The 20,864-nt window shown below is 37.5% G+C and overlaps 2 protein-coding genes across 4 annotated transcripts; both read right to left on the bottom strand.

Annotated features, from left to right (window-relative positions):
• Window positions 1-293: 293 nt before the first annotated feature.
• LOC103988056 (glycerophosphodiester phosphodiesterase GDPD4) lies at window positions 294-5,302 on the bottom strand. 2 transcript variants are annotated; one of them, XM_018827831.2, is made up of 10 exons: window positions 5,060-5,302; window positions 4,859-4,945; window positions 4,681-4,778; window positions 3,812-3,872; window positions 2,598-2,678; window positions 2,304-2,396; window positions 1,561-1,650; window positions 1,224-1,351; window positions 755-900; window positions 294-457 (listed from the first exon to the last, which is right to left on the bottom strand). In XM_018827831.2, the coding sequence occupies exons 1-10, from the start codon at window positions 5,261-5,263 to the stop codon at window positions 402-404; spliced, it is 1,044 nt and encodes a 347-aa protein (XP_018683376.2). In that variant the 5' UTR covers window positions 5,264-5,302; the 3' UTR covers window positions 294-401. The 2 variants fall into 2 exon arrangements, with proteins under 2 accessions (XP_018683376.2, XP_009404837.2); XM_009406562.3 differs by lacking the exon at window positions 294-457 and having other exon boundaries at window positions 459-900.
• A 4,165-nt stretch (window positions 5,303-9,467) lies between these two features.
• LOC135615008 (sucrose-phosphate synthase 4-like) lies at window positions 9,468-13,961 on the bottom strand. Of its 2 annotated transcripts, none has more exons than XM_065112955.1 (14): window positions 13,556-13,961; window positions 13,358-13,447; window positions 13,058-13,263; window positions 12,917-12,980; window positions 12,624-12,838; window positions 12,045-12,546; window positions 11,819-11,950; window positions 11,612-11,743; window positions 11,364-11,540; window positions 11,193-11,246; window positions 11,064-11,126; window positions 10,070-10,930; window positions 9,870-9,997; window positions 9,468-9,785 (listed from the first exon to the last, which is right to left on the bottom strand). In XM_065112955.1, exons 1-14 carry the CDS (start codon window positions 13,787-13,789, stop codon window positions 9,518-9,520), a joined length of 3,126 nt encoding a protein of 1,041 aa, XP_064969027.1. In that variant the 5' UTR covers window positions 13,790-13,961; the 3' UTR covers window positions 9,468-9,517. The 2 variants fall into 2 exon arrangements, with proteins under 2 accessions (XP_064969027.1, XP_064969026.1); XM_065112954.1 differs by having other exon boundaries at window positions 13,058-13,269; window positions 13,556-13,960.
• Between the last annotated feature and the right edge of the window lie 6,903 nt (window positions 13,962-20,864).

Below are 20,864 nucleotides of genomic sequence, written 5' to 3'. Positions count from 1 at the left end.
ATGTCCCAATCATTAGGAAGGTATAGGGAAGAGTCGGACAAGAGGGTACAGAAACGTTTTTGAGAGAAGAGTTCGCTATCACGCCGTCTTGTGCATACGAAAGATTCTAAAACACACGGTTCCGCACAATAAATTTCATGCGACAGTAACCAATCAGCCTTATATTAGTTGATGTCCCGAGAAAATGAACGGTGGATGCGCGGTTTCTTTCTGATTAGAGAAGTATCATGGGGCTGGTAATGGGCCAAGGAGCGGTCGGCCCAAAGCCCATCAATATTAGTACAAATACCATACTTTGATTGCTATGGTTGGGTATACATTGCGTTTGTCTTATGCTATATCAATGGAAGCACACAAACAGCAGCACATTCAATGAACAGCCATAATTCGTCGACTTATCCTCAAAGTTCTCCCATCATGTAGCAGTAATATAGGCGATAGAAATTGAAGATTATAACTGCAATGTGAAAAATAAGCTATGTATTAAGGAAGCTAATGTTTTCCAAAATTTCAATAAATAGGGTAACCTAAAAGGAACAACGAGCTATCTATGAAAAAATCTATAGAGAAATTGAGTGAAGTTTGAAAGAAGGTAAAGCTGAAAATAGCTTTAAGAATAGATGATCTAACACAACCAGTCATTCTTTCCATATTTTAAATAGTGAACAAGAACAAGGCTAGCAGAATAAGTATGAATCCTGTGGAGTAACCTTATAATCTGGGAGATAGATAGTTTACTGTCAAGGAAACCCACCCTGTAGACATTCTGTTTTCATGTCCTGCATGATGCCCTGAAGGAGGGACGGATTGCTCGTGATGATGGCGTCAACATGCTCAAACAGCATTCTTTGCATGGACCCAGCATCATCGACAGTCCAAGCATAGACTTTCTTGCCCTCCCTGTTTGGAACACAAATGGCATTAATATGGTTTCCATATTAATTGTACTAGATGCTCTATTCTTCGTATCATGTCAGCACAAGTATTAATTACTTTACAGCAAAGTATACTAGTCAAGTTCTGCCAAAAGTGAGAAGATGGTGCATTTTTCCCTAACTTTTAAATAATACTCTAGCTGGATCTAAGGCCTGCCTTTTTATCATATACATGTATGTATGTATATATATATATATATATATATATATATATAGAGAGAGAGAGAGAGAGAGAGAGAGAGAGAGAGAGAGAGAGAAGATGAAGTCGATTAGAACTGTGTTTCGTACCCATGCAAAATTCTGACAAGTTCCTCATCAACCAAAGGATGGTAGACGCCCACAACTGCAGCACCTTTCATTCTCAAAAGTTTGCTTCTTGCACCAGTAGAAGGATCACTCATAACAATGTATCCCACCTGAACAGTAGCAGGAATTGAGTTTGGGACTGAGACCAGGCAAGAGAAGGAAAAACTTTCTTAGTATATGCAATGGAGCAAATTCCTAATTGACATCCCAGCTACATCTTATGTAGCTGTGCCTATAATGATATGACAATGAAACTACGAGACTCTAAATAAAACTTAATCAGCAATGTAAAAGACAAATTTACGGAGGTATGTTATACCCCAACTTCTTGTGATAGCTTGATAACATCATTTGCCAAGATGTCACTTTTTGCCCAGACAAGGCAATTTCTGCATTGTGTTCTCTTCACCTGTCAACATTTAATCAAGGAAAAGAAAATAACATGTAAGAAAATAACACTATAGTCAATTTCACTATGATGTTCTTTTCAAGGATATACATGTAAGAAAATAAAATTTTAGTGTATCTTAGAATATACACAACAAAAAAAAGATACTATAATGTCCCAACTATTTGGGGTCAGCTGATATATATGTTCAGTTTTCCATTTTTCCATTTTTTTCTTTCCATTCTTATTTCTCTACTTTTCTTTTAGAACATTTTCAGCCAACCCTTGATTTACTGACATGATCCCACTGATCATGATCCTACCCATGGCCAATCTAACCTGATTTTTATCCTCTAAACAATGACTGATGATGAAAATATTTCATATAAATGGTAGACCTCAAGCTAACATTTTCATCATTCACTTTTTTCTCAGTGAAAGTGCTATTATTTTGTTGATGTTGGGATATAGATCTTGAATTACAGGCATTGGTTTTCATAATTGGGTACCAATCACCACAAGCTCGCCCAACTAAGATGTTCTGAACTGGGGCCAAGCAGAACCCCATATATATGCAAATCTAAGCTTGGTTAACACCAAATTAAGATAGCATCCCTTCTAGAAATTCCTATGAATACAGCAGCAATAGATTAATTACAAATAACCGAACTTACAATTGACAGTATGTCCTTTGCTAGGCCTTTCTCATACAATGGTGGGCCGACTTTTGCATCCACAATGACCTGCCTAATTGAGTTTGCTATTGTCTGCATAAGTAAATGAAACGAATGACAAAATTACAATCCAGAAAAATGACTATCATTGTTACTAGCTGACCAGAAGAAAATCATTAATTGTAGCTGTCATAATTCTGCTACTTCATTTCGTAAATCTCTAATAGACAATATATTGATCAGTAAGTGAAAGCAAAAAAGAAGGAAGAACTTCAAGAAATATAGTGTTTATACCGCCAATGCATCTTCAGCTGTAGGAACTTTTTGGTTGCGAAATTCTTGTGCAAACTGAAGGCCTGCATCCAGTTCCTTTATCTATAGCACAAACTAAAAGATCACCTTATAAAAGTGACTTCCCCAATATACAAAGAATATAATCAACACAAGAAACTGATCAGTTGTAATTTCAGATGTTCAATAATAAAATTTCTTTCAATTTCAAATTTTGTAACAGAACATGCTATCAAGAAAATGCAAACAATTTAACCAAATAATCAGCTATCCTCCAATAAATTTCAATAATGTACATAAAGATAGCCTTTACTGTGCCAGTGTTCATCAGTAATCTAATTTATTTTTTTTTGTAGTCATGTCTATTCGGCATTAAATAGCCTTCTTAATGATTAAAATGGTTATATATGTCCGTAGTTTAGTATTCTAGTTGACAGCTTAAGACACATTTTCTCCTCTTTGAATTAGAGATTCATTTTTAGAGGCATCAATTCCAATATAATCTGGGAACAAACCTAGAACTATCACTTCCAAGCTATTTATTAAGAAGATTTGTTGTTGCCTTCCAATGAGTTCATCCTACTTAAAAATGTGATGATAAATGCAAAATAACAACATTCAAGAATATCGCAGCATAACTACCGTTGGCTTGCAATGTAACTTGAATTCTATAAGACAGGATTTGTCATGTTGACATTGGCAAACAAAGATTATGCAACATGCAGATATACTACTTTCATTTGAAATGATTTGTTACACTAATCAATAACAACAAGGCCAAACTTGGCTGTTTACAAGAAATCATTAAAGAAAATGCCCAATTTATCATGTCATAACAGCTGAAGCAATCCGGATATGAAGCAAATTATCCTGGTTTTGTTGGTAAAACAGACCCATGTTATATTTTTGTGATATGTTTTAATTCTATTTACTTTTGTATCTCTATCATTCATTCTTTATGATGCATTTTTCTGGAACTATAAGAATGTGAATTGGTCATTATGAGAGAAAGATATTGTCAACAGAATATAGGAAGAGGAAAGAAACAAAGCTGGTATAGACTTAATCATGTCAAGACAAGTGAACAGACAAAAAACTGAATTCTTATCATTGGTTATAGAATAAAAATTACAAAAGGGCACTAGGAAGCTTCCACACCATGTGATTAAAATCAAAATGGCACTTGATTCATGAACTATAAAAAAGAGAACTTTTACCTGATTCATGTTCATGTAGCCAACTTTTGCTGTACTATTACCAGACATCCTCTGCAGATCCCTGCCTGTGTCATGTAAGAATTAGGTCTAAATGATGCTTAGAAACAGTAGATAAAATAGTGCCTTAGATGGAATCGTAGTCAGAAAATTATATAAAGCTGCCACAGATAAATTTCATGTTTTTCTGATGCAAAATATAATTTTCTGTCTATCTGTTCAATATCTAATTCAAGAGTATTTGAAAATGCCAGTACTCCAAATCAATCTGGTTGCAAAAGAAGTGAAATTTCATGCATTTCCTTAGAAGTGCAGGTGGACCTTTTTAACTTCATGAAAGCCAAATTCATTTGAATAGGATAGAACGAGCAACTAATCAAATGACATATATGTAATACAATCACCTTAAAACTGTCAAAGCATGTCTTAACAGAGATTTTATCAAAGTTTCTGAATTCTAGGGTCAAAGGAGAGGATCAGAATAGACAACAAAAGAAAACAGGTGAAAGTGAGGGGAAAATAACAGTCCTTTAAGACTTCAAAGCAACTGTTGATGAAAGTTACACAAAATGTAAATCGCAACATTTTCGTTCCCCTTCTGTGGGTATAGAAAATTTAGCAATCTGCAGTTCCTTACTAATATTCATCCTCTTCTTATGAAATGCAATTCCAAAGCATCCTCTTTTGCCACTACAGAACTGAATTATTCCAAACTATATTGTCCCACTGGCATGCACCCACTTGAAGGAGACCAAATCTCGTTAACAGATAACAACACCACATAGCTTAATGTGTTTCAGGATGCAGTAAAGCATACAAACTTTTACCAATCCAAAATTGAAGTGAAGCAACAAAAATAATATGAACCGCACCGATCATGCAGCGCAAACAGCACCCCATCTGAAGAACGAGAGACATCTATTTCTATGCAATCCACTCGAGAATCGATGGCGACGCGATAAGCATCCATCTGTTAATAGGTCAGAACAAGGAGGAAAAACCACACTTACCAAAAATAATCGTACAGAAAAACGGAAGAACAATTATTACGGTGTTGGGGACGGCCTTGCTCGAATCGCCTCCATGAGCACAGACAAGGGGAGGACTTTCCAACCACCCGCACTTCCTCGATCGCATCTGAGTCGAACGGATCGAGGTCAACACCAAAGTTACAAAAGAGATAAAAAACGAAGTCGGAGAGCAGGATTTAGGGTTTCAAGTATAGGATCAGATTTACGTGATGACCGGTACCTGTTGGAATCGGCGGAGGCGGAAGTGGAAGTAGAGGGGTGGGGCGAGAGCGAGGACGGCGAAGACGAGGAGGAGGCGAAGGAGCGACCTCTTGGAGGGGATGCGGAGTAATCGCGCTCGTGCAAGCTTCTTCTGGCTCGATGAGTGATGGGGGAGGATAGGCGAAGACGGTGAAGGCCTCCTCCCGACGCCGATCGCCTTCATTTCGCTTCTGTTTTTTTGTTTTTGTTTTCTGTTTTGTGATTTCTGAATCGAACCGTTTTATTATGCATCGACGAGCCGAATATAAATATATTCAGTTCACAATTGTTTCATTCTATTTTAAAAACTAAAATTATTATTAAAAATTAATTAATAAATATCAAAATTTATAAATAATAATATTATTAATAAAGTTTAATAAATTTTATAAATAATAAAAATATTAATAATAGTATCATTAGGAGGAGAGGAGTCGATAGGGGAAGAAGAAGGAGAGCTCATGTCCCCATGCTAGATTGTTTTTATTTATATTATTTTTTAATAACTATTATATATATATATATATATGATAATATACATAGGACATGTTTATTCCTTAATGGGTTCTCATTGGTACATATACCCGCGAGCATAATTGTCAAACTCTCAAAATAACAATTTAGAGGTGTGAACATATCTTAAATAAAAAAAATTAATCATCAATAATCCAAACTCATGATCCAAAATATAAAATTTATGGACACCAAAAACATTCAATTCTTATTCACATATATTATAAGAAATATGTAATTTATAATCATATATCATATTATTTGATAATTCCATAAAATTTAAATTCAATTAAAAAATTATTAACAATCACTTATAAACTAGCAAGATCAATGAAACAATATAATCATAAATCAAACATTTACCATAAATTCACATAAATATAAAAACTTTATATTTAACATTCTAAATTTCAAGCTATAAAAGGTCTTTTAACCTTTAAAATAGCATACACCAATTTAGATTTTTAGATAATAATACAAGTAAAGTGTCTTTTTATAGTAATATTATATTAAACTAAAAACTTACTACAATGCTTTAGTATTTCACTGCATTGACCCAAACCTAACATAAGGGCGAGTGACAAGCTAGCTTAAAAATTTTTACAAAGATTAATAAGTGTTTATCATATTTGTGGCATAGAAATGTGATAATGTATAGAGCTTGAAGTTAGATGTGAGTGGAAGGAGCTCTCAGTAAGAGACTAATATGAATAACCATCCAAAAATAAGTGGATAATGATATGTTATCAAAAGATTTGGTTATGTGTTACTATATGCTCTATTGATATAAATGAATTGAATGAAATATCAAATGTGACACTTGACCTTATGTTTTATATTATTCTTAATATACTCAATATAATATACTTTGCTACATTTTTACGAATGAATCTAATGAAATGATAAATATAAATATACTCTTGAGCTTGTTGTCTTGCATCTTGATATAGATTTACTTATATGAGCATATTAAACACTTTGCTATACTATTATGAATATATCTTCTTTTTTAGTTTTGATAAAGTTTCACACTATCCCATAAGTACACAATAAGGATATTTTAATAAAAAAATAAAAATATATTGAAAGCACATGGCAGACAATAAAAATATACATGTCATGCACATATGAAGATAATATGAACTTTTATATAACTCATTCAAATTTTAACTCTAGTCAAGTTTAAAATGGTAAAAATAAAAATTTATAAATTTAAGAATAAATCTATTCTAATAGAATTTGTAAAGTATATTGCACTAGATATTTGGATAAAAAATTAAGTTCCAATTTATTCAAATAAGATATTATTAAAAATATATATGAGTCTATTTTTAGATGAATTAAGTTTTACATAAAATTAGAATTATCTAAAAAGTTATAAATAATTAAATACAGATGGGTCAGAATCAACTTATTTTTATTTACTAGGATTTAAGAGATCACTTAAAATTAACATTTTGATAGATATTTATATTTAAAATTATTCAAATTAGATATTGATAGAAAGATATAAGAGTCTAGTTTCTAATAAAAAATTATTTAAATCAAAGTTTTGTATAGAGTATTATAATCTAAACAAAGTAGATAGGTCAAATTATTTTATCTTAGTTTGATATAATTAAGGGTTAAGGTTCATTTTAATTCTTATGATTTTGGTTATAGATTACTTAAGCTCTTACCGTTTATTCATATTTAAAATAATATATGCATCTTTAAAAATATAGTATATAAGCCCCTCCTATTAAGTTTGAGTTAACAAACGTTAGAGTCTACCCATGTGGCATGCTGACTTATAATAAACTATTAATATAATGACATATAATTTAAGTTTTCAAAAAAATATATTTCTGTTCGTATAGTTTTGGTCATAGACAACTTAAGCTCTTATGATTTTGTTCGTATCTAAAATAACACTTATATTTTCAAAAATATAGATATAAGCTCCTCTTGTCAAGTTTGAGTTAACAAACGTTATAGTATAATTACGTAACATGTTGACTTACAATAAACTATTAATATAATAATATATAATTTAAATTAAAAAAATTAAGATCATCATCAATGGCGAGAGGAAGTGTTGTTGTGGAAGTGACCACAAGTACCATCACCAAGCAACTGGTGTCTAGTAGGGCATTGGATGCATGTAGCCTCTGGTATTTACGATAAGCTCAGGAGTTATCATGCCTTAGGTGGATGTGCGTCGACCAGTCTGACACTAGGCATATAATAGTCTCTTGGTCCCTCTTCCTCCTTCTAGGCATCTTCGTCCCTACCGCCTCTCACTTCGTTCTCTCCTATGCCCCCACTCATTGCGTTTATAATGTGATGACCCAACTCTCTCTCACCTCCACCTCCAACCTCTCCTATCTCTATCTCTCCGCCTTCATCCACCGCTATAGCCTTTGTCGCTTCCTCTTCATTAACAAAATAGATTTTTTTAACTTAAATTATATATATTATTATATTAATGATTTACTGTGAGTTAGCATGTCACGTAAGCATACTCTAACGTCTGTCAATTAAGACTTAAGGGGATGGGCTTATATATTATTTTTTTAAAAATATATATGTTATTTTAGACATAGATAAAATCATAAGGGCTTAATTAGTCTATGATAAAAATTATATAGGCTAAAATAGACCCTTTTTTTAAGTTTAAATTATATATGTTATTATATTAATAGTTTATTATGAGTCAGTATATTACGTTAGTAAATTCTAATGTATATTAACTCAAACTTGACGATGGAGGTTTTTATACTATGTTTTTAAAAATATATGGATTAATTTAAATATGAGTAAACCATAAGGGCTTTAGTGGTCTATGACCAAAATCACTAAGGCTAAATGAACAAACGTTAATATAATGACACATGTAGTTTAAGTTAAAAAAAAATATCTATTTTAACCTTTGTGATTTTGGTCATTGATCATTTAAGCTCTTATGATTTTATTTGTATCTAAAATAACCCATATATTTTAAAAAACATAGCGTATAAGCCCCTCTTGTCAAGTTTAAGTTGACAGACAATAGAATCTGCTTACGTGGTATGTTGACTCATAATAAATCATTAGTATAATGACATGTGTAATTTAAGTTTAAAAAAAAGTCTATCTTATCGAGAAAGATGAAACGATGAAGGCTGTAACGATGGATAAAGGCGAAGAGATAGAGATAGAAGTGGCTGGAGGTAGAGGTGAGAGAGAACGAAGTGAGATATAGTAGGGACGAAAACACCTAATAGAAGGAAGTGGGACCAAAAGATCATTACATGTCTATTGGTCGATGCACATCTACCTAAGACAAGACTAGAAGTTCCTAAACTTGTCAACACAAGAGAGGCTACGTGTGTATGACAACCTACTAAGCAGTAATGGCTCGGTGTTGTTGTTGGTGGTCGCTTACACGATAATACCTCCTCCCGCCATTAATAGTTGTCTCAATTTTTAATTTAAATTACATATATTATTATATTAATAATTTATTATAAATCAACATGTCATGTAAGCAAACTTTAACGTCTGTTAACTAACTCAGACTTAAGATATAATGAGCTTATATATTATATTTTTAAAAATATATAAATTATTTTAGACAAGAAAAATCATAAGGGCTTAAGTGATTCATGAAAAAAAATTTACATGAGCTAAAAATATATATATTTTTAAAAAAATTATAAATATTATTATTAATGCAGACTCAAACGTCTATTACTTCAGATTTGACAAAAAATATTTATATGTTATATTTTTAAAAATATAAAAATTATTTTAAATAGGATAAAGACTTTAATTTATAACCAAAATTACATGGGCATTTAACCCTTTATTCTATACGTCTATAGCTCCATTCACATTTGTGTTTGCCCGTTAAGTGAAGTTTGTAAATTGGTTAATATTTATATAATATTTATACTATATAAGATCAATTTTTCTCCATAAAACTTGTGATTTCTGAGGCAATACGGTCTTGAGGTTGAGAGACGACGTCTGAGCTCTGTGTTGGCACCACATCCTCTGTCTCGTAGTTGTCCTCGTCGCGCAGAAGCTTCTCAGAGCCATGAATAACCACGTCTTTAACGACTAGCGTTCTGTGCATGCCCGGAAAGAGCTGCTCGTGATCGGTATCCCCTTTCGCTCCCACGAGCACCATAATCTTCGAGAGGTCGACGCCCCATCGTATCGATAGGTACCTGTAATGATAGCTAGTCTTGCTGTCAAGCAGAGAACGATGTCTGAGACTGCGGTCGGGGAATCAAATAGGTGAAGAAATGGACCTCAAGGCGGATGCCCTTGACGCGAAAAGGGGGACGACGTTGAGCCGTGTGCTTGCCCGTGTGTATACCAAGTTGCAACGAAAGCCTCGCATCCGAAGCCTTTGGCGAATGGCGTCGATCTTGCGAACCTGAAAGCAGAATGAAGGCAATTGGATACAACTAATTCACTTGTTTTTGTGTGTCAAGACGGAAGAGCTCACTCTGTCGACGGCTTTGACCGAGTACGCGAGGCAATAGGGTCGGCAGGCCGCATTGTCGACCGTCAGATCGCCTTCGGGGGCCTCATCCAGCTGCGCAAGGCGCGGCACAGCGGACTTGACGTGCTCCGCCGGCCACTTGTACTCCACGTGCTCGCCGTAGTCCACGTCCTCCGGCGGCTCCCGCCACGGGTAGTACACGTCGCTCCCGCTCCCACACACGAGCGCGTCGAACTCGCCGGGATCAACGTGGCAGCACTTCAGCGCCTCCACGGCCTCCGCGGTGGTGGACCCCGTGGCGAACACGTACCCGACCCGCCCCCTGCCGACGGCCATGGCCGCGTCGAGGACGCGCCTGAGGTCGGAGAGCGCCGGACGGCCGTCCTCGCTGTAGCAATCGACGGCGACGACGACGAGGCGCTGCCTGCGGCCGGGGGCGTGGTCGTTGACTGCGGCGGCGTGGGGGCTGCAGCGGTGGCGGCGGAGGGCTTCGAGGATGGCGGCAGGCCCCATGTCGCTGTTGGCCGTGGGAGGGTTAGCGAGGTCGAGGGGGGCGTCGAGGGAGAACCGGAGGGAGAGGTCGTCGCCGACGTCGCGGAGGGATTCGCTCATGGGCTCGAGGGCGGCGGCGGTGGGAGGGAGGTCGAGGCAGGGGGAGGACGACGGGTGGCCGCTGAGGGCGCGGCAGTGGTCGACGTGGGAGAGGTAGGAGCGGCAGTGCTCCGGCCACGAGAAGCGGTGGATGTTCTTGAGGCCATTGCGGCGGCAGTCGAACCAGAGCGACTTGTCGGCCACCAGCTTCAGCAGCGCGTCCGATATCGCGCATTGGTCGTGCGGATCCACCAAAACCCCGTTGTTGAGCACCTGCGATCAAACTAGTCTTCATCAACACCGAGAAAGGATCTATCAATGCTGCTGCTTTGATCACATTTCATCCTCTGTAGTTCATGTTGTGAATTCTTCAAACTCAGTAATGAAAGATCCACATAGAGGGAACCTTCAGAATGTCCACAGGTCCTCCATTCTTGGTTGCAACCACTGGTAAACCATAAGCAGCTGCCTGCAAAACAAGAGACAGTTTATGCTCACAAACCCATAACCGGTGTGCCACTTGAGAGTCCTGTACCTCTATGAGAGTAAGGCCAAAAGGTTCTACGAGAGCTGGATTGATGAAGACTCCCTGCATAAATGTTGACGAAAATAAGATGGACAATTATATGTTTGACTTGCTGCTACCTACATTCAGGTCTCAGTAAAATCACGTCTGTTCTCGTGATGATCATGCTCTGACCAATACCTTGGTCTTCGCTGCCAGGCGATAGATGTGGGGGACATCAGACTGTTTGTGATGCTTGGGGTAGGCCACCAGACCGTATAGATCGTACCTGTCGATCAGCTTGAGCACCGTAGTAAGAACAGCTGCGCTGCTGCCGGACATCTCTTCGATGTCGTCTCTGTTGCCCAGTATCAGTGTCTGTGACAAAGGAAGAGCATAAGCACTTGTGGCCCCGACTTCAGTGAGGATAGTGATATATCAAGGAGTACCAAATTAGCGAGCTCCCGGAGACGGCTGCACTCGCCGAATGCCTTTAACAGAGTCATCACGTTCTTCTTCGGGTCCGGCCGAGACAGTGCAAGGATCATCGGCTTGTGAGGGTTGGTAAAGAACCTCATTATCTGCTTGTATGTTGACAACCTTAAGTATGAGCTCGAAGCTTAATCAAATGAAAAGCTTAAAGCTTGTAGTACGACCTCAGACCATATCGGAGGCAGATCCCTTCTGCTTGGAGCTCCGTCAGAGCCGATCAAAGATGAGAGGTCCCCATCGCCTTCCATCAATTCCTGCGTGTTCACGTAGCTGAAATCCATCCCTGGTGGTATCACCTATAATTTAAGCCAAAGAGCATGAGAACCAGAAAATTATCAGAGACATCCATGCATGTCAGAATTATGCTAGGTGAATTGAGTTCTCACTTACCACCATCCTCGGCATGTAACGCCCAAGGCAACCGACGCCTCTCCTCCTCCTCACCCTCAGTTTCCTCTCCAGTTTCAGATCGAATCCATCGTACAACCCCCACTGCTCTTCGATCTCCTGCCGGGTGCTCGTGACGACCATCTCCGCCGCGTCGAGCGCGACCTCCTCGCCCTCGATTCTCCTCATGATCCGGTAAGTGGAATTGATGTCCTCCCGGCTGAGCCTCCCTTGCTTCAGGAGCTGCTCCAGCTTGTTTCGGCCCAACGAATGGCCCGTCATCACCATTGGCACGTTGAGCAAACCGGCCAACCGGGCCGCCACCTCCCCTGCATCGGCATAGTGCCCATGTATCACGTACGGCCAAATCGGCTTTCCGCCTCCGACGCCGCCGTCCACCTCCGCCACCTGGTCGGCTAGTACTCGGGACACGTTGGCTATGTGGGCCAAGGCCCGATCCACGAACTCGGGAATGTGAGGCCACAACGACTCCTTGGGTATATACCTGAGTAAAAACTTGGTGATCGTAAGATCAAATGCATGAAAACATTCACGTCATGAATTGTGATGTTGGATTTTCACCTTTCTCGGGGTCCACACGGAAGGCGAATTATGTAGGCTCCGCAGCCGTCATTGTAGGTGGATCGATCCACGTCAGAGAGACGAGTCAGCATCTCGACCGGCTCACCGTAGGTCCAGTCCACGTCAGGAGAGGAGATCTGGCGAGTCAGGAGGTCCACACGATAGACGCCGTTGGTGGCCGCCAGTGCTCGTGCCAATTCCACCACGTACTTCACCTGTTCGTGACACACACATAAAAGCATTAACATCACGAGATTAATCGCTTGCTCTTATTTGCCTTGTTGATGCAAAACCTGTCCTCCGGTGTCCGAATCCCTTCCCAATTCCATGTTCTCCCCACGTATCAGTCCATGCAAGCTGCCATGAGACCAAATCATAAGAACCCTAATTGTTGGCGATCGCACAACATGTCCTGTTTCTATTGAGCTAATCACCTGATCAAAACGATGTAGAGATGCTTGCTCTTCCCGTCCTGATCATCCTCCGACCACATCTTCATCTCCGAGTTGATTCGAGGCATGCTGTCCTTGGGAGGCTCTACCTTCTCCCCCTCCGAAAGCTCCGAGATGTCCGCCGCCGCGTCCTTGCTCCCCTGCTCCCGCTCCCGCCGTTTCTTCGACAGCCGCTGCGCCTCCTCCCACTGTATCTGTTCATCCGTTCCAAAGTCATGTAAGCAAGTGCCAAACGAGAGGAATAAAAGCAAACATGTTGCGGTCATCACCAAAAGCCAGCACCTGCTTCTTTTTGCGTGCCAGATGCCATATCCTCCAGCACATATTCTCCAGCCGATTGTTCCGCTCCTGGCTATTCCTCGTGGCCACCACCTATCCATGAATCAACCACATGCACCATGGAGGCATAGCATTAAGGCGCATCTAATCGAACGACAGGTCGAACAGGGATTACGCAGTAAGCCATGGCGAAGAGCAAACCTTGGTCCAGGTCTTGTGGAGGTCGGCGTCGTCGAACCGGCTGACGACCTCCTCGACGAAGTATTTGGTGGGGCTGTATCTTTCCACGCCGCCACCGCCGCTGCTGGCGGAGCGAACCACCAGCTGTTTGAGGGCAGAGAAGGAGAAGTTGCGGTCACGGAGCCGGAGAGGCTGTTTGGGTCCGGCGTCCAGTATGGCCTCGAGGTAGCCATTAATCCACTCATTTCCCGCCATCTCTGTACCACTTGGCGCCGTTTTCCCTCCTCTTCTACGCCCTCTACAGGAAAACAGAGAAGGTCTGGTTTTGTCTTTGTGGAGTGAAAGATGAGGAAGAAGAGATGAAGGGGGAAAGAGGGGGATGTGAAGGTTGCTCGAGTTGTGTTGGAGCGAGCAGGGCCTTCATTTATATAGGGGTTGATTCGAAATTTTATTCCAATTCCAAAATAGGAATACCAACGCCAATTATTATTATTTTCTTCACCCCTTTTATTAAATCACTCCACTGAGTAATTATTCCCTGTTGATCATTATTATTATCTTCTAAGATTATATACTTAAATTAATTTAATTTTAAATATACCGGTAATTTCGTTTTAGTCGATTATCTTTCATTAAAAAAATTTAAATATATGATATCAATTTAAGACGGTTTAAAAAATAATAAATCAAAGATTAATAATATATATATATATATATATATATATAATGGCTCACATTTGGATATTAAAATATGAGAGAGGATTGTTAGATTTTGTGACCCTTTTATAATTGAATAAGATATATAATATAATAATTAATTAGGTTTCGTGGAAATATTTTAATCAATATATTAGAAGTCCACTACGGAACGATTACTCGGGAGATAACCTTGATGAGAGGATAGGAAGAGAGAAGAAAGAATCTACTCCTTGCAGACGGTGCCGGTGCCTACAGTAATCTTGGATCGATGCCTGCAACAATCTTGGATCAATGACGGTGCCAACAACAATCTTGGATCAAAGACGGTGCTTAACAAATCAAACGAGATCTCTGAAGATATAGCATTAAAAGGTACGCATCGTAATAATTAGATCTATACACTTGATTTCAATCTTAGCATATAAATTATTTTCGTATTTCAAATATAACATAATTATAGATTTTATGCTTACAAGGATTACTACTCATAAGCAGGTTTTACCTGACTTTTCCATGTCACAGAGCATGGTCACAGACATAAGTAGCAGATGCCTTCTACTTAGATGCAGTAAGCTTTAGGTAGGATGAACATTAGGTGCCAATCAAGCGGAGCAACTGTGGATCCAACACCTCAAGAGCATCTTATCAACACTTTCGGCACCACATGACCTGTGTGCCACTGCCCAATGCCAAATTCCAATTCCAAATGAGCAGAAAGAATCAAGTGGAGGAGGAAAAAGAGAACAAAAAAACAGGCAAAACAAAGAAGTAACACAGGATGAGGAAGAACAATGAATGGCTGTGGGAAGCTGGAAATGGTAGCAGTCACAAGTTGAGAGAGAGTGGTTATCTTGAGGAATATCCCATTTCCATCCCTGCTTTGCTTTATTTCTCGAGTGCCAAAGCAGGAGGCTCATCTGGAATTCCATGAAGCTTCATCCTGACTCGAAGATTGGTGCGGGATTTTTGGGATCATTCCTCATCACCATTATATTATTCCTTGCCACACACAGTTTTCTGTGAGAATGATTGGGGCCTCATCACCTCCCTTGCTAGAGTTCAAAAACATCATCTATCGTACTTAATGCCAATGGACAGATTCCAACTGTGTGCAGGCTTTCAACCACATCAAGGAATACAGGACGGCTCTTTGTTACTGTAGGAGGAATCCAACGCCGCTTTCTTAGAGTGAGAAAAGTGTCAGAGACGTCTCCCTCTGGCTTTTGATGTTGCAGGCACGCTCTCCAAGCTTCTCCATCCAGTGATATCACAATCCATATTATGCTCGGATGCTTCTTGTTCTACGACCTGTAGTTATAACACCATTTTTCTCCTCCCCGATTGCTTCTTAATGAACTTTTTCTATTGTTTCTCTATTTTTTTTTTCCAACTTTTACTTGTGATATTATAAAATTTGAACGAGATTAAAAATTATCTCAAAAACAAAAAATATGTATTCTTTCCCTCTCTCTTACTTTTGCTCATCGATAAAAAAAAATATTTATATTTCTTTTCTTTTATTTCATTTGCTTCGAGAATAAAAGATGTTTATATCATATCTAGCAAAAAAACTATACTTGAAAAATTTTCAATAAAAATATCTTCTACGATGAAGATAGTTGTATATTTATAAGCGTCAAGAACTCATAAATATCACTTTTGAAAAAAATTATTATTATTGTATATAGCAGCATTCATGTAATAATAAATACATTCGTAAGAATGTCATTTTATATAGCACATCACTATAACAAAAATATATTTTTATTTATGGTTCTTACTTACATAGCTGTGAATTTTACGATCACAATTTCATGTCTACATATTACTCCGGTAACTCAACCACAGTAATAGTAACTTCATCATACGAACTAATAGATAATTTTACCTCGTGAAAAATAATTATAGTAATAAATATATTTTTGTGAAAAATTATTATGTTTTATCGCATGGATAATAATCATAATAATAGATTATAAAACATACAAGATAATTTTTTTAATGATTATACTTAACAACCGCTAGGATATATCACAATCATTTCATAAAAGACTATCAAATTCATTTATCAACAATAAGGTTTATACAAAAAAAATAATATTTAAGCATAGCCAACTTTAAATACAAAATTCAAGGAAAAAAAAAGTGAATATATATATACAAAATTCAATATTTATTCATGTGATAACTAATTTAATAAGTGGATTTTTTTTCCTAACTTCGATGTTTGTGTTTGTATGGTAATAATACATGATACAACTATAAAGTCGTATGTGGAATCGACAAGCTAAAAGACTTGGAAAGGAGGGACGAATTAAAGGACCGGATATACTATGATGTTTGTGCCAAAGTTACTCCCCGACAGTGGAGAATCAGATTCCTCTGTGCCAAGAAGGAAGCTGTTCCACAATCCTAAGAGCATGAGCACATTCTTGGCATCCTCCTTCCCACCTCTACTTCAAGCATTGGCTTAGATTCTTCAAGCAATGGAAGGATCTCCTCTGATATTTGTAAGTTATTTGACGATATCAAGATTACTACACTTTTCTTTTGTCGAATAAGTTAATTCTTTTTTTCCTCTGAATATTTTTTTTATAAATAATAAAAAATCAAGACAAGCGTAGATTTTTTCAAAGATGTTTCTCGCACGTGCACATATATACACAAATATATATATATATATATATATATATATATATATATATATATAATCAAAAATAATTTTATTTTCTATCATATATTCAAAATTAATTTGCTAATTTTTTTAGCTTAGCTGAATCCACAAGTAGCTGTTCCATTGTTCCAATTCCTATCATTCAGACTCTCATATTTCTTCTAGACTATCATGTATTTTTATAATAATTAAGAGAATTATTCTTACCAAAGTTATCTAAAAAATATTATAATTAAAAAAAAGTTATTAATCAATAATCATAATCAAAATTATAGCATATTTTTAACTAATTAAATAAGATAATATAATATAATAATATATACTCATCAATGTAAGGGATGACGTCGATAGTCCAAGGGGTGACGTCCATATCACGCATTTCATGGAAAGAAGGAACTAAGGTGGTGAATGTCAAGTACTGCATGTTGCTTCCGTAACGTTTACAAAAGCCCGCATGGTGTGCGGTCGACACTATCCGACGAGGATTTCGGCAACGTATAGCACAGGTTATTACTCCTGGGAACTCGAGCCTGCTTCCTTATCCACGGGAGTCCTGCAAAAAGAACCCGTAGGAAGAGGATTATGAGATACAAACTATGTTCTTACATGAAGAGAAAAAAAAATCATCATAATAAAACTTAAATAGGAAAGTCATAATATGAAGAGATGTCTCCCAAGAAAAATATAAAAAAAATTACCCAAATATAATAAAAATATAAAAACCTAGTCAACCTCCTTCTTCCTCTCGTATTTGTTGTTGCTATAACGAGCACCCTATGGTCGACGATGAAGATCGAAGAAGAAGTAACATTGAAGAAGAAGTAACCTCGGAGACCAGGATGAGCAACGGAAGTTTGGTTATTCTTTTGATTTATCTTGGTTTGAAGAACATGTTTTAAAGTTTTTCATGAACTAAAAACGAACTCACTAATTCATCAATATATAATATATTTATATCTTTAACTTCTTCTAAAAATCATATTAAATTTTGAAGATAAACTTTGTAAAATTTTTAAAATTATTATTTAATATTTAATATTTTCATCATAAAATCTTATTTGATAAACTATAGAAGAAGACTTTAGAAAAAACTAATGATAGATTTAGAATCTTTTAATAAAAGTTTTGAATTTATGTCGAAGATTATGAAGCTTTGAAGTTTTTACCTTATTTGTTTTTTAGGCTTCTGTTGATATTGATATCGATATAATTCGGGGAAATAGGAACTAAGAGAGCTCTTGTATCTTTCTGTATATTCTTATTCATTTGATCTTTAGTAATATTAGGATAGTGTAGATTATATTCAACAAAATTATTTTCAATTAAATTTTATAATCCTTATGAAATAAATAAGGTTTTTGTTTTAATGGTCCAAAACTGATAATTTCACCTTTGAATATTGAAGGAAGAAGTTGATAAAAAGTATTTACTCTAATGACTGTCATATTTATTTTTTTTTTTCTTAATCAACCTACTTTTGTAAGTCTTCTTCAAACCAGTACTTGTTAATTTTTTTGTACAACTTTAACGAAAAGAAAGAAGATAAGTAAAGGAGCAAAGAATAATGCTTTCCATTCATTCAAGAACATCTATTAAGAGTCTGACATCTGTGCAGAGCAGTGGTGACCGGTGAAGACCAAACCTACGTTTGCTCGCGAAATCAAGGCCTGATCCTGCGGGAGCTTATCGGACGACTGGCCCTGGAAGAAGAGAAGCGACTTGGACAGTGCGCCGTGGTCGTCGAGATCGCCGGAGACACCGCCGGAATCTAACGCGATGAGAATGGCAAGAGCCACGATCTTCTTCTCCACCTCCATCTTTGCTCTGCTATGGTGGTGTGCTTGGGGATGGCAATCTGCTCTTTAGGAGTTAGACATGGGAGGAGGTGGGTGAGGCAGTAATTTGTACGTGAGGGTCAGCTATTGTAGGGAAGGAAAAGCTAAAAAGAAAGTTGAGAGAAAGGAGAAGAAGAAGAAGAAGAAGAGGTCCTAATTGGTGGGTTATTATCCATGGAGTGACCAAACGTGGAGAGTAGTTTGAAGTTCTCGAAGCCGATGAATCGATGAGCATAAAGATGATGAGAAAATTCGATTCATAAAAATCTTAAGCAATCAAACAATAAGATGGTTGAGTCATCATTCTTGTCGACCTACGTTGTCGATAAATCAAACTGTGAGTTTCCTGCAAATTAGCTGAGATTGACTTTGGGGAGACGAGGGGAGATGACAGAAATATAAGGGATAGAGCTTCGAGTCTCTACAAGTCCTCCAACTCACAATACCACAAGAATAAATTCATATCACTCATATATTGATTCATTCTGTTAGAGCTAGTTCCAAGATATTTACCAAAGGATAATTTTGGCAACACAACAATATAATAAAGCGGAAAGAATAAAGTGACAAGAACAAACAAAACACCAGAACACCAGATATACGTGGTTCGGTCAATTGACTTTGACCTACATCCACGGAAGAAAGAGGAGCAAATTACTACTATAAAAGAGGGACACTTACAAATGCCTTAGGAAATGTTCCTAGGCCATAAAACACCTTCAGCTTCCTAAACAAGAAGACTTCAAACCATAAGCAGGTTTTCTTGTGATGCCTGCTGTACTTCTTGTGGTGTTTGTGGTACTTCTCGTGGTGTCTGTGGTACTTCTCGTGGTGTGTCTAACATCAAAGCTCAGGCCCTTATTTATAGTTCCAAGACGAAACAACAAGTCTGATTTTCCCGATGTGGGACTATGGGACTTGCCAAACTAACAAATCTCCACCTTGGCATGTCCCAACAAAACTTGCTCCACCTTCTTCACAAAAGCCCCAACGGGCAATCACCAACAATGAACACCAACCAAGTCCAAGCACTTCTTGAACTTGTAAACCGGAAGAGGCTTCGTAAACATATCAGCTGGATTGTCCTTCGTATGAATTTTCTGAACAAGGACTTTTCCTTCAGCAATCAACCACTTAGCGGAATTATCACAAGAAACTGCATCTGAATAGGAAGTAGGCTCACCAACTTCACTTGTTTCTTCTGCAACAGACAAAGCATATGCAACCAAATTTGCATACCTTTGTGGTGGTCGAATATTTCTCATATGACGCATATGCCATAATTTGGTGATGTCAGAATCAGACAATGATGATAACGAAACTGCAACTGAACCTGTGACAGTAGTTCCCTGCAGAATATACAAGCTACCAGACCTACAAGCTTTCATAACAACAAGGGCATTTCTAGAAACTTTCATAACTCCACCTTCAACTGTGTATTTACACCCAAGGGCCTCTAGGGTGCCTAAAGAGATGAGATTCTTTTTCAAATCAGGAACATGTCTAACATTAGTGAGCGTCCTCACAATACCATCATGCATTTTAATTCGGATTGTTCCTCTACCAACAACATCACATGCGGTATTATTGCCCATCAAAACAATTCCACCATTACAAGATTCATATGTGGAAAACAAATCCCTATTGGGACACATGTGATAAGAACAACCTGAATCTAAAATCCATTCATTTTTAGACTTTGTCCTGTCATCAATAGCAAAGAAAATAATTTCAAAATTCTCATCAGATGCTACACTAGCTTTAGCGGATTCAATAGTTTTCTCAACAAATTTTTCCTTTTGCTTTAATTTATTTTTCAATTTAAAGCAATCAGATTTAATGTGCCCCATTTTATGACAATATCTGCATTCCAAATTTCTATGTCTGGATTTAGATCTAGATTTAGATCTACTACTGTCAAATTCTCTTTTATCCATTTTATCCCTGACAACCAGACCCTCAACCTGATTTCCTCTACTTTCCCCAGTGATATCTCTGTCTATTTGCTCTTTAGATTTTAGTGCAGATTTAATTTCCTGATACGAAACTGTTTCTTTTCCATAAATCAAAGTATCACGGAAATGCTTAAAAGATTGGGGATGAGAACACAAGAGCAACAAAG

Source organism: Musa acuminata, chromosome BXJ2-6 (assembly GCF_036884655.1).
Source record: "Musa acuminata AAA Group cultivar baxijiao chromosome BXJ2-6, Cavendish_Baxijiao_AAA, whole genome shotgun sequence".
In the NCBI taxonomy this organism is placed as follows: domain Eukaryota; kingdom Viridiplantae; phylum Streptophyta; class Magnoliopsida; order Zingiberales; family Musaceae; genus Musa; species Musa acuminata.
Note: the sequence above shows the minus strand (reverse complement) of the source record. Positions and strands in the feature narration are given on the sequence as shown.

What these genes read in the sequence shown, in the direction of transcription:
- LOC103988056 (XM_018827831.2), bottom strand. Translation starts at nt 5,263, where the DNA reads ATGAAGGCGATCGGCGTCGGGAGGAGGCCTTCACCGTCTTCGCCTATC. An exon ending in GCCTCCGCCGATTCCAACAG is followed by an intron (nt 4,946 to 5,059) that starts GTACCGGTCATC and finishes CGTTCGACTCAG; the next exon opens with ATGCGATCGAGGAAGTGCGG. An exon ending in CAAAGGACATACTGTCAATT is followed by an intron (nt 1,651 to 2,303) that starts GTAAGTTCGGTT and finishes AAATGTTGACAG; the next exon opens with GTGAAGAGAACACAATGCAG.
- LOC135615008 (XM_065112954.1), bottom strand. Translation starts at nt 13,789, where the DNA reads ATGGCGGGAAATGAGTGGATTAATGGCTACCTCGAGGCCATACTGGAC. An exon ending in CTCTACATCGTTTTGATCAG is followed by an intron (nt 12,981 to 13,057) that starts GTGATTAGCTCA and finishes GTCTCATGGCAG; the next exon opens with CTTGCATGGACTGATACGTG. An exon ending in TGCCTCCGATATGGTCTGAG is followed by an intron (nt 11,744 to 11,818) that starts GTCGTACTACAA and finishes ACATACAAGCAG; the next exon opens with ATAATGAGGTTCTTTACCAA.